We start from the raw sequence: 19,086 nt of genomic DNA, 5'->3' as shown, positions 1-19,086 counted from the left end.
GGCTGCAAGACAAAAAAGGACAATGTATATTAATAAAACATTCAATACTCCAGGTATAACAATTACAACATTTAGACACTTAATGACAGACCATCAAAATATATGAAGCAAAAACTGACAGAAATTAAGAGAGAAATAGTTCTATAATAGTTGGAGACTTCAATACCCCACTCTCAATTGGTAGAACTAGACATAAGTAAAGAAACAGAGGACTTCACTCAATAGACCAACTAGACCCAATAAGATCAGGATACACATTCTTCTCAAGTGCACATGAACATTTTCTAGGATAGACCATATGTTAGGCTACAAATTAATTCTAAAGAGACAGAGGTCATAGAAAGTATATTCTCTGACCACAATGGGATGAAATTTGAAATCAATAATGGAAGTGAAATTAGAAAATTCACACATTTGTGGAAATGAAACAACACTTAAACAACCAATGGATGAAAGAAGGAATAACAAGGAAATTTAAAAAATACTTAAAGAGGAATGAAAACGAAAACACAACACACCAAAACTTATGGGATGCTGCAAAGCATTGCTAAGAGAAAAATTTATACCTATAAACATATACATTAAAGAACAGATCTCAAATTAACAACCTAACTGTAAAATTTAAGGAACTAGAAAGAGAACAAACTAAACCCAAAACTACTAGAATAAATAACATAATAAGTAAACTAGAGAATAAAAAAATAATAAAATTAGGACACCTGGGTGGCTCAGTTAATGTCTGCCTTCGGCTCAGGTCATGATCCCAGGGTCCTGGGATCAAGTCCCACATCGGGCTCATTGCTCAGTGTGGAGCTTGCTTCTCCCTCTACCTGCCGCTCCCCCTGCTTGTGTGCTCTCTCTGACAAATAAATAAATAAAATAAATCTTTAAAAAAAATAATAAAATCAATAAAACCGAAAAGTAGTCTTTGAAAGTATCAACAAAATTGACAAATCTTTAGCTAGACGAACTAAGAAAAAAAAAAGTCAAATTACTAAATCAGAAATAAAAATGGAAACGTTACTAATTCTGTAGAAATTAAAAGGATTATAAGGCAGTGCTATGAGTAACTGTACTCCAACAAAGTGGATAACCTATATGAAATGGGACAAATTCCTACAAATATAAAACCTACCAATACTAAATCATGCAGAAATAGAAAATCTGAATAGACCTGTAACTAATAGATTGGATTGGTAATCAAAAATCTTTCAACAAGGAAAAGCCTGGGACTTGATGGCTTCCTTGGTAAATTCTATAAAACATTAAAAGAAAGAATATCAATCCTCAAACTTTTCCAAAAACAACTGAAGAGGATGAAATCGTTCCTAATTCATTCTATCAGGCCAGCATTACCCTGGTATCAAAAACAGACAAAAAACACTAGAAGAAAACCTACTGACCAGTTATCACCTATGAACACTGATGTAAAAACCCTCAACAGAATACTAAAAACCAAATTCAGCAGCATGTTATAAGGAGAGAAGGAAAACAGCCAAGATAAAGAAAAAGGGTCATAAACCAAGTGATATAGAAGGCACTTAGAAAATCCAAGAAAAACAGTGAAACAAACTGATATTTAAAACTACAATCAAAAACAACTTCTCAGAGGGGCACCTGGTTGACTCAGTTGGTTAAGAATCTGCGTTCAGCTCAGGTCATGATCCCAGAGTCCTGGGAATGAGCCTCTGCTCAGCAGGGAGCCTGCTTCTCCCTCTCCCTTTGCTCCTCCCCCTGCTCATGCGTGCCTGCACTCTCTCTCTCAAATAAATAAAATCTTAAAAACAAATAAACATGCAAAGACAACAGCAACAAAACAACTTCTCAGAAATAATACCAATCTACATGCTGAAAGGGATCAACATTACCAGAAAGGTCAGCTTTCGGACACATCTAGGAAATTTATTACTTTACTGATACAGAAAAAAAATCTCTATTACTTCAGGATTAGAAGACATTTCTTCCTTTTTTTTTTGCCCAAGAAGATTTATTTTTTTTAAGTTTATTTATTTATTTATTTGAGGGAGAGAGAGAGAGCATGCACGAGTTGGGGGAGCTAGGGAGACGGAGAAGCAGACTCCCTGCTGAGCAGGGAGTCCAATGAGAGGCTCAATCCCAAGACCCTGAGAGCATGACCTGAGCCGAAGGCAGATGCTTAACTGACTGAACCACCCAGGCACCCCCATGTTTTTTATTAAACAATAAAATTAGGTTCTTGACAGTAGGAAGCAAAATAAAGTGAGGGTGGTACAATTTCAAGAAATTCAAGCAAAGACTATATGGCCTAGAATTTTATATCAGTCCAACTATCAAGTATGAGGCTACAGAAAAACAGGTTTAAACATGCAAGGACTTGAGAAATACTGTACTTTGAGACCTTCCTAAGGTGTCTACTAGAGGAATACCTTGGTCCAACTGAGAAATATATATAAAAAATATTTTAAGGGGCACCTGGGTGGCTCAGTCTGTTGAGCAACCGACTCTTGGTTTCAGTTCAGGTCCTGATCTCATGGGTGGTGGGACTGGGCCACATTGGGCTCTGTGCTCAGTGCGGGGGTCTGCTTGAAGATTCTCTCCCTCTGCCCCCCCCCGACACGCACATGTGGAACACATGCTCTAAAATAAACCTTTAAAAATATTTTTTAAATATACAAAATATGTATTAATACATATTACATACTTAGTAACATTATGTTAATATACAACATGTAATATAAAAGCCATATATGAAAAACCCACAGCAAACATACTCAATAGTGGAAGACTGAAGTTTTTCCTGTAAGATCTGGAATAAGACAAGGCCCACTTTTGCAACTTCTATTCAACATAATACAGTTGGCCCTTGAACAATGCAGGGGGGTTAGGGGCACTGGCCCCCACACAGTTGCAAATCTGCATATAACTTTTGACCCTCAAAAACTTAGCTACTAATAGCCTACTGTAGACTGGAACCTTACCCCTAATATAATCAGCTAGTTGACACATAGTTTATATGTTACATGTATTTTACAATGTATTCTTATAATAAAGTAAGCCAAAGAAAATATTTTAAAAATCATAAGGAGAATACATTTATATACTGTACTGTATTTCTTGGAAAAAAAATCCACTTAAGTGGATCCTCACAGTTCAAATCTGTGTTGTTCAACGGTCAGCTGTACTTGAAGTTCTAGTCAGAGCAATCAGGCAAGGAAAACAAAAGGCATCCAAATTAGAAAGAAGAAAAATGATTCCTATTTGCAGATAATACATTTTCATATGTAGAAAACCCTAGATTCCACACACAGAAACTGTCAGACCTGACAAATGAATTCAGCTAAGCTGCAGGATACAAAGTCAATATATAAATATCAGTTGTATTTCTATACCAACAATGAACAATCTGAAACGGAAATTACTGAAAAAATTCAATTACAATAGCATCAAAAAGAATAAAATACTTGTGAATTAACTAATGAGATAAAAGACTTATAACAATGAAAACTCTAAAACACTGCTGTAAAAAATTAAAGACATAAATGGAAACATCCCATGTTCATTCATGAATTGAAAGACAGTATTAAGATGATAATACTACTCAAAGTGATCTACAAAGTCAATGTAATCTGATTCAAGATCCCAATGATGTTTTTTGCAGAAGTAAAAAATCCATTCTAAAATTCATATAGCAACTCTAAAGACCCCTAATAAACAAAAGCATCTTGAAAAAGTTTAAGCTAGAGAAAACACACTTCCTGATTTTCAACTAGGGTGCCAAGACCATTCAATGGGGAAAGGACAATCTTCAATAAATGGTGCTGGGAAAGCGGGACATCTGTGCAAAATAATGAAGTTGAACCCTTACTTAACACCATATACAAGATTAACTCAAAAAGATCTAAATGTAAGACCTAAAACTCTTAGAAGAAAACACAGGGCAAAAAGCTTCATCACATTAAATTTGGCAATGATTTCTCAGATAAGACACCAAAGGCAAAGCAGCAAAAGAAAAGACAGACAAATTGGACTTCAGGGAAAATTAAAAATTGTCAAAAGACAATACAATAAAAAAGGTAACTCATAGAATGGGAGAAAATATTCAGAAGTCATGTATCTTATAATGGATTCATATTGAGAATATATAGAGAACTCCTAAAACAGATCAACAACAAAAACCTGATTCAAAAATGGGCAAAGGACTTGAATAAACATTTCCCCAGATATACAAATGGCCTTTTTTTTTCTTTTAAAGATTTTATTTATTTATTTGAGAGAGAGAGCCCAAGAGGGAGTAGGGTCAGAGGGAGAAGCAGACTCCCTGCTGAGCAGGGAGCCCGACGTGGGACTCGATCCCAGGACTCCGGGATCATGACCTGAGCCGAAGGCAGTCGCTTAACCAACTGAGCCACCCAGGCACCCTACAAATGGCCTTTTAACCACAAGCAAAGAAGCTCAACATCATTAGGTACCAGGAAAGTGAAAACCAAAACCAAAACCAAAACCACAATGAGATACCATCTCATACCCATTAAGATAGCTACTATCCAAAAAAAAAAAAAAAAAAAAAGAAGAAGAAGAAGAAGAAAAAGAAAATAACAGGTGTTGACAAGGATGTGGAAAAACTGGAACCCTTGTGTACTGCTAATGGGAATGTAAACTGGTACAGTGGCTATGGAAAACAGAATGGTAGTTCCTCAAAAAATGGAAAACAGAATTATCAAATGATCTGGCATTTCAAACTTCTGGGTATATACCGCAAAGAAATGCAAATAGTATCTCACAGATATCTGTACACCTATGTTCATAGCAACATTATTCACAATAGTTAAAATACAAAACAACCCATGTGTCCATCAACAGATGAAATGGATAAACAAAATGTGGTATATAAACAGAATGGAATGTTATTCAGCCTTAAAAAGGAAGGAAATTTTGACATATGCTTACAACATTTATAAACCTTGAGGACATTATATTATGCTAAGTAAAATAAGCCAGTGACAAAAAGACAAAAACCATATGATTCCACTTATATAAGATACTCAGGGTAATCAAAACCACAGAGACCAAAAGTAGAATGGTGGTTGTCCAGGGACAGGGGAGGGAAGAATGGGGAATTACTGTTTAATGGATATAGTTTCAAGTTTCATAAGGTGAAAAGTTATAAAGATGGATAGTAGTGATGGTGAATGTATTTAATGTACTTATAAATGGTTAAATTTTATGTGTATTTTACAATAAAAACAAACCATGAGATATGACCTCATACCAACAGGTGACATATTAAAAACACACACACAGAAAAAAATAAGTATTGGCAAGGATTTAGAGAAATTAAAACTTTCCTAAATTGTTGGTAGGAATGTAGCATGGTGCCACCAGGCACACCAGGATATATTATTTTTGATTATTATTATTTTTTAAATTACAAAATATATAGAAGAGTAAAGAATAGCCACCCAGACTTCTAAATGAGAATACTTATTTGCTTCAGATGATTTTATTAAAAATTTTAACAACATAGTTGAACCTCCCTTAAAATTCCTTCCTCAAAATCACTCACTCATACTGAGAATACCTACTACCATGTACATGATGGATATATATGCTATATTTTTATACACAACATATGGTATGATTTGTACTGTTTAAAATTTAAATAAAGATATCATACTGTACATATTGCACCTCAACTTATTTTTCCACTTGGCATTATATTATAAAGATCTATCAACATTCATACATACTTTTAAAATTTTTTAAATTGTATGTTAAAAGGCCTGAAACAGATGTTCCAAATTTTGTGTTTTTTCTTCATATGCACAAAATAAAGACTATGTTTTTAAACATTTTTGGATGAATACAGCAGCATTAGCAGCATCCTACTGCTTGTCATCATATTCATCTCCATGGGTGTTTTCTTCTGAAACTCAAAATCAAGCAACCATCTACACTGTTGACTAAAACATTCTCCTCTGAAATTTCTTGCCAAAGTAAAAATTTCCAAGGGCTAAGTAATTTTAAAAGATGTAATTATTAAAGAGAAAATAACACTTCCAATTCACCTAGATACCTAAAAATATACTTAACATATAAAAAAGTATTCACATGTAAAAAATTTGGCAATTTTCAACACTGAAAAAGTATGAGTATAGGCTACAGGTAAAATAAAATAAATGCAAGCTTTAAGTTGAAGCCAGTACTAAGTAACTTCCTTTTACATGTTAAAAAGAATATTAAGTTTAGATAACTTGGCAACATACTTCTGGTTTCTGGTTCCAAATGTAAGGAACCATTCTATCCTAACAAAAAGTAAAAAGCTGAACAGTCGAAAAATCAATAACTCTAATCAACAAGATTAGAGACACACAGGGGTGTGTGGGTAGCTCAGTCATTTAAGCGTCTGCCTTGGGCTCGGGTCATGATCCCGGGGTCCTGGGATCGAGTCCCACATCAAGCTCCCTGCTCAGCGGGGAGCCTGCTTCTCCCTCTGCCTGCTGCTCTGTATCTCTCCCACAAATAAATAAATCTTAAAAAAAAGAGAGAGATTAGAGACACATGCAAACACACAGTCACACGAGTGGGAATTGATATGGGAAACAGTATGAGACACAGAACACAGGAAAACCTAAACTGTTTGAGGAATGGCTGGAAGCTCAGTGTGGAAACTTAAAAAGTACAGGGTGGACCCAGTCATACAAAGGCCCCCACAATTCTGTGGGATTTACCTCCAGAGTCTCCACCAGGTTCTTACAAGTAAATGTAAGAAACAAATCCCCTTGTTTCCAGCACAAGGAAGGGAAAAGGAACCATTTTGAAATATGCCTGAGCATTCTGTTCTTAACAAGGCCTATCCTGGGGCGCTTGGGTGGCTCAGTTGGTTAAGCAACTGCCTTTGGCTCAGGTCATGATCCCAGAGTCCTGGGATCGAGCCCCACGTCGGGCTCCCTGCTCATTGGGGAGTCTGCTTCTCCCTCTCCCTGCTGCTCTGCCTACTTGTGCTCTCTAACAAATAAATAAACAAAAAATCTTAAAAAAATAAATAAATAAAACAAGGCCTATCCTTGGAGAAACTTACGTCAGGGAGGGGAATATCCAACTCCAGTCAGCTCCAGCCAACCCTGTCTACTTAAGTAAGGCAGGGGGGAGAAGGGCAACACACGAAGTTTACAATCCTGCTTATTAAAAGACTCAGACCTAATCTTACAACTACAGAATGCTTTCCCTCTCCACACACCTTAACTCCACATTACTAAAGGCTTATTTACCATAATTCCTTTTACCTAGTACATGAGGAGAAGAAAGAGAGAAAGAATAGAGTATTTGAAACAATAATGATAGAATTTCCCCAAACTAATGTCAGACACCAAACCATAGATCCAGGAAATTCAAGCACTAAAGAATAAATGCCAAAAAAAATCCAACTACCCTGTACCAGGCACATCTCTGTCAAACTACAGAAAATTAAAAATAAAAATCCTGAAAGAAGCCAAAAGAAAGACACCTTACCTAGAGAGGAACAAAGAATTATATGACATCTACTCAGAAACCAACCAAGCAAGCAAGAATAGAACAGAATCAGATATTTAAAGTACTGAGAGGGAAAAACACCAACCCAGAATTCTGTACCCTGTGAAATTATCCTTCAGAATTTAAGGAGAAATAAGGACTTTTCCAGACAAACAAAAATTGAGAGGATTTGTTGACAGTAGACCTGCCTTGGAATAAACATTAAAAGTTCTTTAGTGAGAAGAAAAATAACATAGATCAGAAACTAAGATCTACATAAAGAAAGTAAGAGCACTGAAGATGGAATAAATTAAAATAAAAACTATTTCAGGGTGCCTGAGTGGCTTGGTTGGTTATGCATCTGCCTTCAGCTCAGATCATGACCCCAGGACCCTGGGACCAAGCCCCTCATCGGGCTCCCTGCTCAGTAGGCAGTCTGCTTCTCCTTCTCCCTCTGTCCCTCCCCCTGCTCATGCTTTCTCTCTCTCTCAAATAAAATCTTAAAAAAACACTATTTCTCATTCTTAATTGAGCTAACGCATAAGTTTTTTGAAAATAATACCAACTATGTATTCTATTATGTATGCTAGTGAGTATACCTTACATATATATATGATTATGTATGCATGAAATGAATGACAGTAATGATACAGGGAACAAGAGGGAGGAATTAGGATTATGTTATTATAAAGTACTCACACTGCCTGTGAAGTGGTACAGTGTTCTTTGAAAGGCGACTTGGAATAGTTGTAAATGTATGCTGCAAACTCTATGACAACCACTAAAACAATAAAAAACAAAACAAAAACTGATATGCTAAGAAAGGAGAGAAAATGGAATCCTACAAAATGTTCACTTAAAACCGTAAGAGGCAGAAAAAGAGTGAAGGGCAAAAAAAGAAACAAAGATCAAGGTAATAAATAGAAAACAGTAAGACATTTAGTATAAATATTAATCCAACTGCATCAATAATCACTTTGAATGTCAATAGTCTAAATGCACCCATTAAAAAACGAATTGACAGGGTGGATCTAAAAACAAGACCTAAATATACGCTGTCTGCAAGAAACCTAGTTTAAATATGAAGATATATATAAATTAAAAATAAACAGATGGCAAAAAAATGTACAATGCTAACACTAATCAAAAGAAAGCAGGAGTAGCTATATTAATTTCAGATCAGACTTCAAAGCAAGTAAAGTTATCAGGGATAATAAAAGGCATTACATAAAGATAAAGGGATTAATTCTTCAAGAAGACATAACAACCCTTAAAGTCTATGCACATAACAACAGAGCATCAAACTAAGCGAGGAAAAAACTGATAGAAATGCAAGGAGAAATGGATGAATCCACTATCATAATTGGAGACTTCAAAACTTCTGTGTCTCAGAAACGGACAGAAGCAGCAGCTAATCAGTAAGGATGTAGGTGAAACTCAAAATCATCAATAAACTAGGTATCCTGGATCTACAAACTACTTCATCTACAAGCAGGAAAATATACATTCTTCTCAAGGCCACATGGAACATTCACTATAAAATACATCTTAACAAATTTAAAGAATAGAAGTCACATAATGTGCATTCTTAGCCCACAAAGGAATCAAACTAAAAAATCAGTAACAGAAAGATAACTAAAGAACTGGGATTAAACAACATGCTTCTAAGTAACACATGGGTCAAAGATTAACTCTCAAGAAAAAATTAAAAATATTAACAAAGTTAAAAATAAAAACACAACTTATTAAAATTTGTGGGATACAGAAATAGCAGTGCTTATAGGGAAATTTATAGCACTGAATGCATATATATTAAAAAAGAAAGATCTAAATCAGTAACCTAAGTTTCTACCTTAGGAAACTAGAAAAAAAAAAAAAAAAAGGACAATTTAAATCCAAAGGAAGTAGAAGAAAAAAGAATTACAACAGAAATCAAAAAACAGAAAACAATAGAGTAAAAAATCAATGAAACCAAAGACTGGTTATTTGAAAGATCAACAAAATCAATAAGCCTCTAGACAAAGAAAAAAAGGAGGACATAAATTACTACTAGAAATAAAAGAAGTGATGTCACTACAGATCCCACAGACAGTTTATTAAAAGGATAGTAAAGGAATACTAGGAACAATCTAATGCCCACAAATTTGATAACCTAAATGAAATGGACCAATTCCTTGAAAGAGAAATGTGCCAAAACTCGCACAAGGAGCCAATCTAAATAAGCCTGTATCTATTAAAGAAATTCACCCCGCAATTAATAATAACCTTCCAAAATAGAAAGCACCAGGCCAAAGTGGGTTCATTGGTAAATTCTACCAAACATTTAAGGAAGAAATTATACCAATTCTCTGTAATCTTTCAGAAAATATAAGTGAAGGGAATACTTTCCTAACTCATTCTATGAGACCAGTATTATCCTAACATCAAAACCAAGCAAAGACATTACAAAAAAACTACAGACCAATATGTATCATAAATACAGATGTAAAAATCCTCAACAGAATAATAGGAAATCAAATCCAACAATGTATTATAAGAATTATATGCCATGACCAAGTGAGATTTATCTCTGGTATGAAAAGCTGGTTCAACATTTGAAAATTAATTAATGTATCACATCAAAAAAAAGGGGGGAAATTACCAATAGCTACAGAAAAAACATCTGACACAATCCATCCATTCATGATAAAAATCTATCAGCAAGCTAATAATAGAGTGGAACTTCTTCAAGTTGATAAATATCTACCAAAAATCTTGCAGCTAACATCATACTTAATGTTGAGAAGCTCAAAGCTTTCCCACTAAGCTCAAGAACAAGGCAAGGATGTTCCCTCTCACCACTTCTTTTGAACATTGTACTGTAAGTACTAGCTAATGCAAAAAGACAATAACAGGTATATAGATTGGGAAGAAATAACTTGGAAACAGCAAAATAATGCTAGTTTTGCAACAGAATTCAAAATCCCAAGTCATTAAATCACATTTCAACCTTTCTAAGTATTTTTGGCCCCTTTCTCGACTCAAAAAGAAACAAACAAACCACTAGATGGCTTTTTGATAACCTCTTTTTTGGAGCTATGACATAAAAAGTAAGGATATATTATCATCATCTGTAAAAGAGGCATAACAGGATTGTTGGAAACAATCATATACACATGGGGGAGTGGGGGTGAGGGAGAGTGTGCACAGCAGCAGTACATGACATTTTTAAATGTTATTCATTATTAAGTTTACTATGAACAGTAATAGATCCCTGTATGGAACTATAATTGATAAAGGACAAATGTGTACAACCTACAGCATTTCCACACAAAGTTCATGAGTATTAAATGGAAGCAAAACATTGTTACTTACCCACAAGTAGTATGTGAACTGAAGTGCAAAAATAGCAATGCCTTCATTATCAAAGGAGCCAGCTACTGACCGAGAAATGTAACCTGGTACAATAGCAATAAAACAAGCAGCTAAAAGTCCTGCTCCTTGGTTCCAAAGTTCTCTGGTAAGCAGGAAAGTAGATATAGATGTAAGGCCGCTAAAAGTCGGTGCAAGGAACACACATACATCTCTTATATGAACTGTTATGTTCAATGTATTTAAAATCCAATGGATAAGGCCAGCTGTTATCATCAACCCTGGGTAAACCTAGGAAGATAAAAATGGAAAATTTAATTACATATAAAATGAGGTAGCTCAAAACACTAACATGAGTTCTTTTATTATTACACACTGTTTTTTATAGTAAGCTTGAGAATAAGGTCTCAAAACAGTTTGCCTTCTTCACCACATTCCTATACAACAAAATTAAACGTTCTTTTATATTGGATACAAAGGAAAAGCTCATATATGGAGCAACAGATATTTAAATAAAGGAAGATCAGACAAAATGAATCATTAAAAATGAAAATGTTTAGAAATGAAAAACAGTAGGCAACTTTCTTATTAATTCTACTCACTATTTTTTCACTATAAAACAGGGTCCTAGTCTAACTTACTCTTAAATTTAGGGTTTTAACATGCTCCAACTTTGCCCACACTTTTATGTATATAAGGGAATGAGAAAAAAAAGAGAAGATAAGAAAAGTTACGTGCAATATTATGTAAGTATCTTCCCTCCCTTCAAAGCCAAGATTTGGAATGTAAACAACTCTAGCTAGGGACAAAAAACCTAGTCAGCTGATGAATTCAAAGAAATGTTTTTGGACTCCTGGAAGGTTGAACATTTTTACACCACTTAAGGTATTTAAGGATGGAAGAGAATAATAATAAACTAGAAGAAGCCAGTTAACAGTTATACTCCTTACCCTCATCCTGAAAGAGGAAGATGAGAAAAGTAAGTAGGATATTATTTTTGAGCTATTCACAGCTGATTAAAATGTGTAATTACATTTCCATCCTTATCTAAATCCTAAAAGATTCTTTCCTTTCTCCATCACAGAAACTACAAAAAAAAGTTATAAATTTCCTTTCCTAGCAATACTATTTAAAACTGCAAACTCCCTATGGTCTTTACCCCTTTCCCTTGCTTTTTCTCCCTCATACTTATCACCATTTCACATACTTTTTATGTTACTTACTTTATTGTCTATTAACTCAACACCCTCACAAGAATATAAGCTCTGGAAGAGCAGGAAAATTTTCCTCAGCACCCAGAACAATGATTGGCACAAAATGGACACACAATACCTGTTGAGTTGCATGGAAGGAGGATAGAATTAAAGAAGGGTGCAAAGTGTGGCAATCATCACAATTCTTAAAAATTAAAATTTTGTTCCTTTTCACATATAATACCAGGTTCCAGTGTATGATTTTGACAGTCATATTCAAAGAAAATGAAAAAAAATCCAAATACCTCTAAAGGTAGTCAATACATCCACGATAATATGGTAGACTAAACTGACACAAAATACAGCCAAAACACATACAACTATAGGATCAAAGGACCTTAAAAACCAGCCAACCAAACAAAAAACCTGTCTAACAACAACAAAAAAACATATTTAAGCTCAAAAGAAAGAGAACTCTCCAAAAATAAAGAGGGAATTCAAAGTAGGTACTGAAGCCAAGGGAGCCCAAAAGAGGAAAAAAGCACTCCAGCCGATACACACCTTAGGTTGGTAGGATTATTGCTCAATACAGGGATCAGAGAAAATGCCTAATTCCCGGCACAAATCCAGGGCCTGTTTATGAAACTAGACAAATTATACCCATCCACCAAGGGAAGCAGTAAGGAACTTTATGCCTTACTTCCAAAGCTTTGAATAGAAACAAAATGAGAAATAAACTCATTCAATACATTTATGAATATGGGTTCCACATTTATAACAACTTCAGGTGTGAGAAACTTCAAGCTAAGAAATAACCTCTGAAAACTGTCCTAGAACCAGTGAAACCCCTATGGGCTCTAGTGAAAGCAAATGAGAAAGATTATTATAGAAATGGTCCTAAATACTAGGGACACCAGGAGTCTCAGAAAACAAACCTCTAGTAAGTATGCATTCAAAATAAAAAGTTATAAACACACCCAGAAACAAACTGTAGTCATCAAATATTACAATAAGGTACATAACAGGATTAGCACCATGAAGTGCAGATAATAGTCATCTATCACATCTCTTACCACTCAATACCTTCCTAATTTGCCCTGGAGACCACGACTCCTTTCCTTCTATCTCTGTTTACATCAAGGATAAGAAAATGCCCCAGATTAGAAACAACATCTTACTATCATGGAGAACATATTCTTTCCAAACAGAGAGGGAACATTTAAAAATGTGGCTATATGCTAGGCCACAAATCAAATCTCAATAAATTTCAAAGGACTGAAATTACAGAATTTGCTCTCTAACCATAATATAAAGCAAAAAAAGATAACCAGGAAGTCCTCTTACGTTTAAAAGTTAAATACAATTCTAAATAACCCATGAAGCAGCAGGAATGATAAGGGGAATTGAAATAAATTTCAACTTGAATGAAAATAAAAGTACTACGTATCAAAACTTAGGCATTATAAATGTAGCTAAAACAGTGATTAGTGGGAATTTATAGCTTTAAAATAAATACATTAATAACAAAGAACAGTTAATGAGCAAACTATATCAAGAAGTCAGAAAAACATCAAAATAAACTCAAGAAAATGGGAGAAAGGAAATAAATTGAAATACAATAAAAGACAAACACATAATAAAGATAATCAACAAAGTTAGTTTCTTTGGGTTAAGAGATCTAATAAAATTGATAAACATTTGACAAAATATCAAGAAAAAAATAAGACTAAACATATATTTCCCCAAAGATATCTATCTTGCACTTTCTCTTCAACATTCTCCTTACATTCCAGACCGTAAAAATATGTCCCTTATGTCACATTCTGAATATAATCGCTCTCTATGAGCTATATGATCAGTACTCAATCACCTGAAATAATTTAGGGCAGCTTTAGGACCTAAAAATTAAAATTATCTGGGGGCACCTGGGTGGCTAAGTTGGTTAAGTGTCTGACTCTTGATTTTAGCTCAGGTCATGGTCTCAGGGTTGTGACACTGCGCCCCGCGCTGGGCTCTGCACTGGGCGTGGAGCCTGCTTAAGATTCTCTCTTCCCCCTTTCCCTCTGCCGCCTCCACCCCCCAATGTAAATAAAATTATCTGATTCTTCTAAATTTGTATTTTCTTCCAAAAAATATTTTTTCAATGAAGTTGCTATAGAACAAAACCACAAATAACATGAACTTAAGATGTACTATGACAAGAAATGTCCCCTCCCAGCCTCCACTTGTCAGAAATAATGGCTAGTGTGAGATAACCCAAACAAGTGCAGGGAAAGGGGTGGGGGAAGAGAACGAGTGTCAAAAAGAGATTTAGTATATTAAATACTAATCAGTCACAGAAAACTGTATTAGTTAACTATACAAAGGTTTCAAAAATCTCCATCACCTTAGCAACTAATGATTTACTCAAATAGCTATAAAAACTTTATGATTAACATAACTACTATGATTAACAAATAACTGCAGATATACTTACAGTACCACCTACTATTCTTCCTAGTGGATACCATGCTCTTTCATCAAACCAATTTAAAAATTCATAGAACCCATGAGATGCAAGATGATGTGTTGATCTATAGTTAAACCTAGAGAAAAGAGGAAAAAAGGAAATGTTATAAAAGTTTGCTTAGTAGAAAGAAATAGCCCTATCTTTCTATTATAAATGTAAATATCTTTATATTTAACTGTATGGCCTACATACATATTTCTTTCATAGAAATTGAATTATTCTCCAAGGAATAGGCTTATACCACTTACCTAAAACCAAAAACAAAGACCTCCCCCCAAAAAAACCATGCCTACAAAATTAATAATGCTCAAATTAACATTTGGCCATTGTTAGGGTACCGGCAGTGGTACACAGCTATGCATTTGAACAAAAACGGTGAGGGTACACAGAATTCACCACATGGTCCAAGTCAATGACTCTCAAAAGATTAAGAACCACTAACAAAAGACAGCATCAAAATGAAAGGAGCACACTTGACATGATCGCCTCCAATCCTACAACCCTAAAAATAACAGGACTAAAGAATAAATTATAATAGCACTAAAACCATAAGAGAATAAACTATAAATAAACTATAAGAGCACTGTGAAACAATAATATGACCTTCAGGAATGAGAAATTTAATCAATGGAAGACAAAAGACAAATGAGAAGAAATGCACTGCAGCATTTTCAGATAAATTTCATCAAATACAAAAATAAGCACACCCCCAAACCAAACACTGGAGAAAAGTAAGCAACACGAAAGCTATGCATCAAAAACCAATGGAAGAATACCATAGGAAGCAGAAATACGACTATCTGCAGAGACTAAGACAAGCCACAGCAGCCTGAAAGGATGTTAACAACTGTAAATATATACACACTCAACATCAGAGCACCTAAATATATTAAGCAAATGTAGCAGATCCAAAAGCAGAAACAGACAGCAATGCAATAATATAGAGGACTTCGATACCTACTTTCAATACTGGAGAGATCATACAAAAAGAGTATCAATAAGGTGATACTGGACTTGAACCACACTTCAAACCAAATGTATCTAACAGATTAATATAGAACATTACATCTGACAGTGGCAGAACACATACTAGTCTCAGGCACGAACAGAATTTCTCCAGAATATATTATATGTTAGGCCACAAAACAAGTCTTAACGAATTTAAGAAGACTGAAATTATATCAAGTATCTTTTTAAACCACCATGGTAGGACTCTAGATATCAAAAAAGTGGAAAATTCACAAACATGTGGAAATTGAAAATACAGTCCTGAACAATCAATAGGCCAAAGGAGAAATAAAAAGGACAATAAAAAATATCTTGAGACAAACACAAATGGAAATGCAACATAGTAAAACTTACAGAATGCATCAAAAGCAGGTTTAAGAGGAAAGTTTAGAGCAATAAATATCTACATTAATATAAAACCAGATCTCAAACAACCTAACTTTACACTTCAAGGAACTAAAAAAAAGAATAAACTATTCCCAAAGTTAGCAGAAGAAAGGAAATAACAAAGATCAGAGCAAATATAATGAAATAGAGACTAGAAACATAAAAGATCAACAAAACTAAGAAAAGATAAACAAAATGGACGAACTTTTAGCTAGACTAAGAAAACAGAGAAGACTCAGACAAATAAAATCAGAAATGAAAGGGGAGACATTATAACTGATACCACAAAAATACAAAGGATCATAAGAGACTACTATGAACAATTAATTATATACCAACAAATCGGACAACCTAGAAGAAATGAATAATTAAAAACATATAACCTGCATCAAGACTGAACCAGGAAGAAATAGAAAATCTAAAGAGAACCATAACAAGGAGATTGAATCAGTAATCAGAAACCTCCCAAAAAGAAAACCAACAAGATGGCTTTAATGGCAAATTCTACCAAACATCTGAAGAATAATTAATGCTAATCCTTCTCAAACTCTTCCAAAAAATCAAAGAAGAGACAACACTTCCAACCCCCACTTTGAGACTAGATTTGCCCTCTTATCAAAGCCAGATGAGGGCACTACAAGATACAAGATTACAGGCCAATGTCCCTGATGAACATACATGTAAAAATCAAGAAAATACAAGCAAACCAAATTCAATAGCACATTCTTCAATACACCATGATCATACAGCATCAATAAGTATTTATCCCTAGGAGTCTAGGATGGTTCAACATATGGAAATCAATCAATGTGATAGACCATATTAATAAAAATGAAGAAAAAAATCACATGATCATTTCAATAGATACAGAAAAAGCATTTGGCAAAATTCAACATCCTTTCATGACAAAAACTCTCAACAAACTGGGTAGAGAAGGAAGGTACCTCAACATAATAAAGGTCACATTTGACAAGCCCACAGCTAACATCAAACTCAATGGTGAAAGTTTTTCCTCTAAGATCAGGAACAAGACAAGGGTACCCACTCTTCCACTTCTATTCAAGACAAAACTAAAGTCCTAGCCGGAGTAATTAGGCAAGAAAAAGAAATAAAAGGCATCCAAGCTGGGAAAGAAGAAGCAAAACTGTTTGCAGAGAACACAATCTTATATATAGAAAAACCTAAAGACTCCGCCAAATAACTGTTAGAACTAACAAAGAGGATTCAGTAAAGGTGCAGGTTACAAAATCATTATTCAAAACTCAGTTGCATTTCTATGCACTAACTGTGAAATATCTCAAAGAGAAATTAAGAAAACAATCCCATTTATAATAGTATTAAAGTCAATAAAATACTTAGGAATAAATTTAACCAAAGTAAAACACCTGTTCACTGAAACTGTAAGATGATGAAAGACACAAGTAAATGGAAAGATATTCCATGTTCTTGGATTGAACCATTAATATTGTTAAAATGTTCACAGTACCCAAAGCAATCTATAAATTCAATGCAATCTCCATAAAAATTACAACATTTTTCACAGAAATAAAAAAAAATAATCCAAAAATGTATATGGAACCAAAAAAGACTTTGAATATCCAAAGCAATCTTGACAAAGAAGAAGGTGGTATCACAAAGGTGGAGGAATCATACTTCCTGACTTCAAACTCTATTACAAAGCAATAGTAATTAAGACAGTATGGTACTGACATTAAAAAAAAAAAAAGAAAAAAGAAAAGAAATAGATCATTGGAACAGAATACAGGGCCAAGAAATAAACCCACACATATGGAGTCAACTAATCTTTGACAAGGGTGCTAAGAACAATAACAGGGAAAGAATAGTCTCTTCAATAATGGTGTTGGGAAAACTGGACATTATATGTGAAAAAATAAAAGTGGACCCTTATCTTACACCATACAAAAAATTAACTCAAAATGCATTATAGACTTACACGTTAACACCTGAAACCATAAAACTCTAAAACAAACAAAAAACAGAGAAAAAGTTCCTTGACATTGCCTTTGGCAATGATTGGGGGGGGGGGCACCAAAAACAAGCAACACAAGCAACAAAATTGAGACTGTATCAAACCAAAAAGTTTGTGCAAAGCAAAGAAAAAAATAAACAATATCTGAAAAGGCAATCTATGGAATGAGAGTAGTATCTAAAATATAAAAGGAACCCATGCCACTCAATAACAACAAAAACCTCCCCAAATCAAAAATCTGATTTAAAAATGGAGCCGAACAGACATTTTTCCAAAGATATACATATGATCAACAGGTATAGGAAAAGGTGCTCAACATCACTACCCATCAGGGAAATGCAAACCAAAACCACAATGAGATACACCTCACACCTATTAGGATGGCTATCATCAAAAAGATAAGAGGTAACAAATGTCAAGGGTTTGAGAAAAGGAAACCTTGTACAGGGATGGTGGGAATATAAATTATGGAAAACATCCATTATGGAAAACAGTATGGAGGCTCCTCAAAAAATTAAAATGGAACCACCAGCAACCCTATTTCTGAGTATATATCCTAAAGAAGAAATCAGTATCTGGAAGAGATACCTGCACTCCCATGTTCATTGTAGCATTTTTCCTAATAGCAGAGATATGGAAACAACCTAAATGTCTGTCAATGGATGAATGGAAAAAGAAAATGTAAATACATATAATGGAATCTTATTCCGCCACAAAGCAGAAGGAAATCTTGTCATTTGGTTTGTAACAACATGGATGAAACTGGAGGGTATTATGCTATGAAAAAATAAGCCAGACAGAGAAAGAAAAATACTATCACTCATAAGTGAACTACTAAAAAAAAAAAAAAAAAAAAGTTTAACTCAGTAGAATGGTGATTGCCAGGGGATGTGGGAATGGACAAATGGGGAGATGATCAAAAGGTACAAACTTTCAGTTATAACATGAATAAATTCTAAGGATTTAATGTACAACATGGTGACTGTAGTTAATAATAATATACTATATACTTGAAATTTGTTGAGTAGATCTTCAGGGTCCTCATCCAAGCAATGCATATGTTTATTAAATTGACTGTGGTAATTATTTCACAATGTAGGGCTATCAAATCATCAAGCGGTACATTTTATACAACTTTGTCAATTATATTTCAATAAAGC

The 19,086-nt window shown here is 34.3% G+C and overlaps 1 protein-coding gene across 2 annotated transcripts in view; it reads right to left on the bottom strand.

The window, feature by feature from the left end:
- STT3B (STT3 oligosaccharyltransferase complex catalytic subunit B) overlaps positions 1 to 19,086 on the bottom strand; it is a 100,055-nt gene that overhangs the window by 44,240 nt on the left and 36,729 nt on the right. For both annotated transcript variants that reach the window (XM_078072732.1, XM_036075056.2), the window contains exons 2-3: positions 14,509 to 14,617; positions 10,843 to 11,130 (exon numbers count right to left, since the gene is read on the bottom strand). In XM_078072732.1, the coding sequence (XP_077928858.1) occupies positions 10,843 to 11,130; positions 14,509 to 14,617 (397 nt within the window). The remainder of the gene's footprint in view (positions 1 to 10,842; positions 11,131 to 14,508; positions 14,618 to 19,086) is intronic.

This window comes from Halichoerus grypus, chromosome 1 (genome assembly GCF_964656455.1).
Source record: "Halichoerus grypus chromosome 1, mHalGry1.hap1.1, whole genome shotgun sequence".
Classification (NCBI taxonomy): domain Eukaryota; kingdom Metazoa; phylum Chordata; class Mammalia; order Carnivora; family Phocidae; genus Halichoerus; species Halichoerus grypus.
Note: the sequence above shows the minus strand (reverse complement) of the source record. Positions and strands in the feature narration are given on the sequence as shown.